General features: G+C 55.9%; 1 protein-coding gene across 1 annotated transcript in view; it reads right to left on the reverse strand.

The window, feature by feature from the left end:
• Nucleotides 1-776, reverse strand: part of LOC123162591 (probable peroxygenase 5) — a 12,858-nt gene extending 12,082 nt beyond the window's left edge. Inside the window, exon 1 of the mRNA XM_044580363.1 lies at nt 541-776. Within this exon, the coding sequence (XP_044436298.1) occupies nt 541-776 (236 nt within the window). The remainder of the gene's footprint in view (nt 1-540) is intronic.
• Nucleotides 777-2,206: the final 1,430 nt, after the last annotated feature.

Genomic DNA, 2,206 nt, shown 5'->3' on the forward strand with positions numbered 1-2,206 from the left:
GAGTAATGGGGGAGAAGTATTGAGGAGAAGAAGAAGAGTGAGAGTGGGAGCATGTGGTGGAGGTAGGGGGAAGGGAAGAGAGGAGGGGGAGGTAGGGGGAAGGGAAAAGAGGAGGGGGAGGGGAGGGACGGGTGGGGAAAGGTGTTGGGTTGGTGCGGGTTAGCAGTAGCGTGGGACATAAAACGCGCTGCTGATAAGGATTTAGCAGCAGCGCGCTTTGGGATACGGCGCTACTGCTAACTGGGACAGAAAAGTGTGGCAATTTGAAATTTACCAGCAGCGATCCCGGAAAAAGCGTGCTACTACTACACACTTAGCAGTAGCGCGGTTCTTGCGACCGCGCTACTGCTACTTAGAGTTAGGTGAACACCGCCGGTCAATATTTGTAGCAGCGCGTTTTAGGCCGAGCGCGCTACTGCTAAATCCTTATCAGCAGCGAGTTTACAGGACACGCGCTACTACTAGTTAGCAGCAGCACTCCTTTTTGAACCGCGCTGCTGGTAAGATTCTGTGTATAGGCTTTTCCCTAGTAGTGTGGGCGCGTGGAGGCCGTTGATGAAGACGGCGCCGGCAGTGGACACGACGACGCCGCACCCGATGGCGTGCAGCCCTTGGTAGGTCTCCGAGGGGTAGATGATGTCGTCCCTGTTCTGGTCGAAGAAGGCGGCGTGCTTCTGCAGCGGCGTCAGCTCGTGGCCACTGTACACGTCCGCCATGGAGGGCTCCTCCTTCACCTGCTGCTGGCTCCCTGCCGCGTCCGCGGGTTTGGAGGCCATGGATGGATTGATGGTTTCGGCCGGCCGACGATCGAGGAGAGAGAGGGGTGGGAGAACGGTGTCGCGGGAGGATCAGCTGGATATATCGGTGTGATGCCAAGGTGACTGACGTCGGGAGAGGGAAAGATGGTGTGTGTCCTGTACCCAGGGAGTTCGTGGGGTATATGTAGTACGTGCTGCATCCATGGGTGCCGTGCGCGCGGGCACCAGCCAGCCGTCAGCCTTGCATGCAAGGCACTTCATTTAATTTCTCCACGATCTCGCTGCTGCTATTTCCTTCCTTAGGCCAACTCCACCGCGTGACCCCAAACGGACGTCCGTTTTGTCCGGTTTCTGTCCGTTTGGGTAGCAAATTGGGGTCGTGTCCGGGCCTGTCCTGGGATACGGTGGCCGTGCGCCCAGCACGCGGCCGCATCCATTTGCCCCATCCTGTCCGTTAGGGCCAAAAATGCCCAAATTGCATCAAAACTAGTTTCCAACCCAAATATTTGTCTGAAAATTAAAATAGTTTTACAACTCAACTGAAATTGTCTTTAATAAAATAGTTTTACAACCAAATCGAAATTTTCTTGACTGAACCTAAATTGGACCAATACATCTATTGGTTGCCAATGTGATCCCAGACATGCTCAACCAAGTCATTTTGAAGATTCAAATGAGTGTGCCAATCATGCATCTCACGGTGGAATTGGACAAACTGTTGTGGTCGGGTCTTGGTGCAGGGGCTCAATATTTTCACCTTGATAATCAAATCCTTGGTCGAAGATAATCTCATCACGCTCGTCCTCGACGATCATGTTGTGCATAATCACACAAGCAGTCATCACCTCCCAAAGCTTCCTTTCATCCCATGATAGTGCAGGGTTTCGAACGATGCCGAAAACGAACAAAGGAAGTGACGAAGAAAATCCACTGTCCATACCTTTGATGGCAAAAAGTGGAACACCTTCCAGTCGTGGTGATGAAGAGGCCGCGATGATCACCTCGACGCAGCAGGGATGGTTGCCAGCTAGCTACTGGCCGCTCTGGAGCTCTCGTCGGAATCCGCCTTGGTCCGTCGCCGGCAGTCGTGTCCCCTCCGCCACCGGCAAGGACGGCGAAGGCCAAACCTCCCCCGATAGACGACCAAAACTATGGCCGAAGCGCGGGCGTGGTGGCGGCCATGTCGAGACGTAGTTTGGTATGGACGGCGCGGGGCTGCGCGATGAGGAGGCGGCCGGAGAATAGAGGTGGCGCCGGCGGCGGGGCGGGGCGGGGAGAGAGGGTGAAGCGTTGGGAGCGGAGGGACTGCTAGTGTCCCCGACAGGCAGGCCACGGGGGGGACAAGGGCGTGCGTCGCGGCCGTCCGCGCGCGTCCGTTTCACCCCAAACCGAGCGCAAGTTTGGGCTGGGGATGGGTCGAAAACGGACGGAATCCGGACATTTGTCCG

This window comes from Triticum aestivum, chromosome 7B (assembly GCF_018294505.1).
Source record: "Triticum aestivum cultivar Chinese Spring chromosome 7B, IWGSC CS RefSeq v2.1, whole genome shotgun sequence".
Classification (NCBI taxonomy): Eukaryota; Viridiplantae; Streptophyta; class Magnoliopsida; order Poales; family Poaceae; genus Triticum; species Triticum aestivum.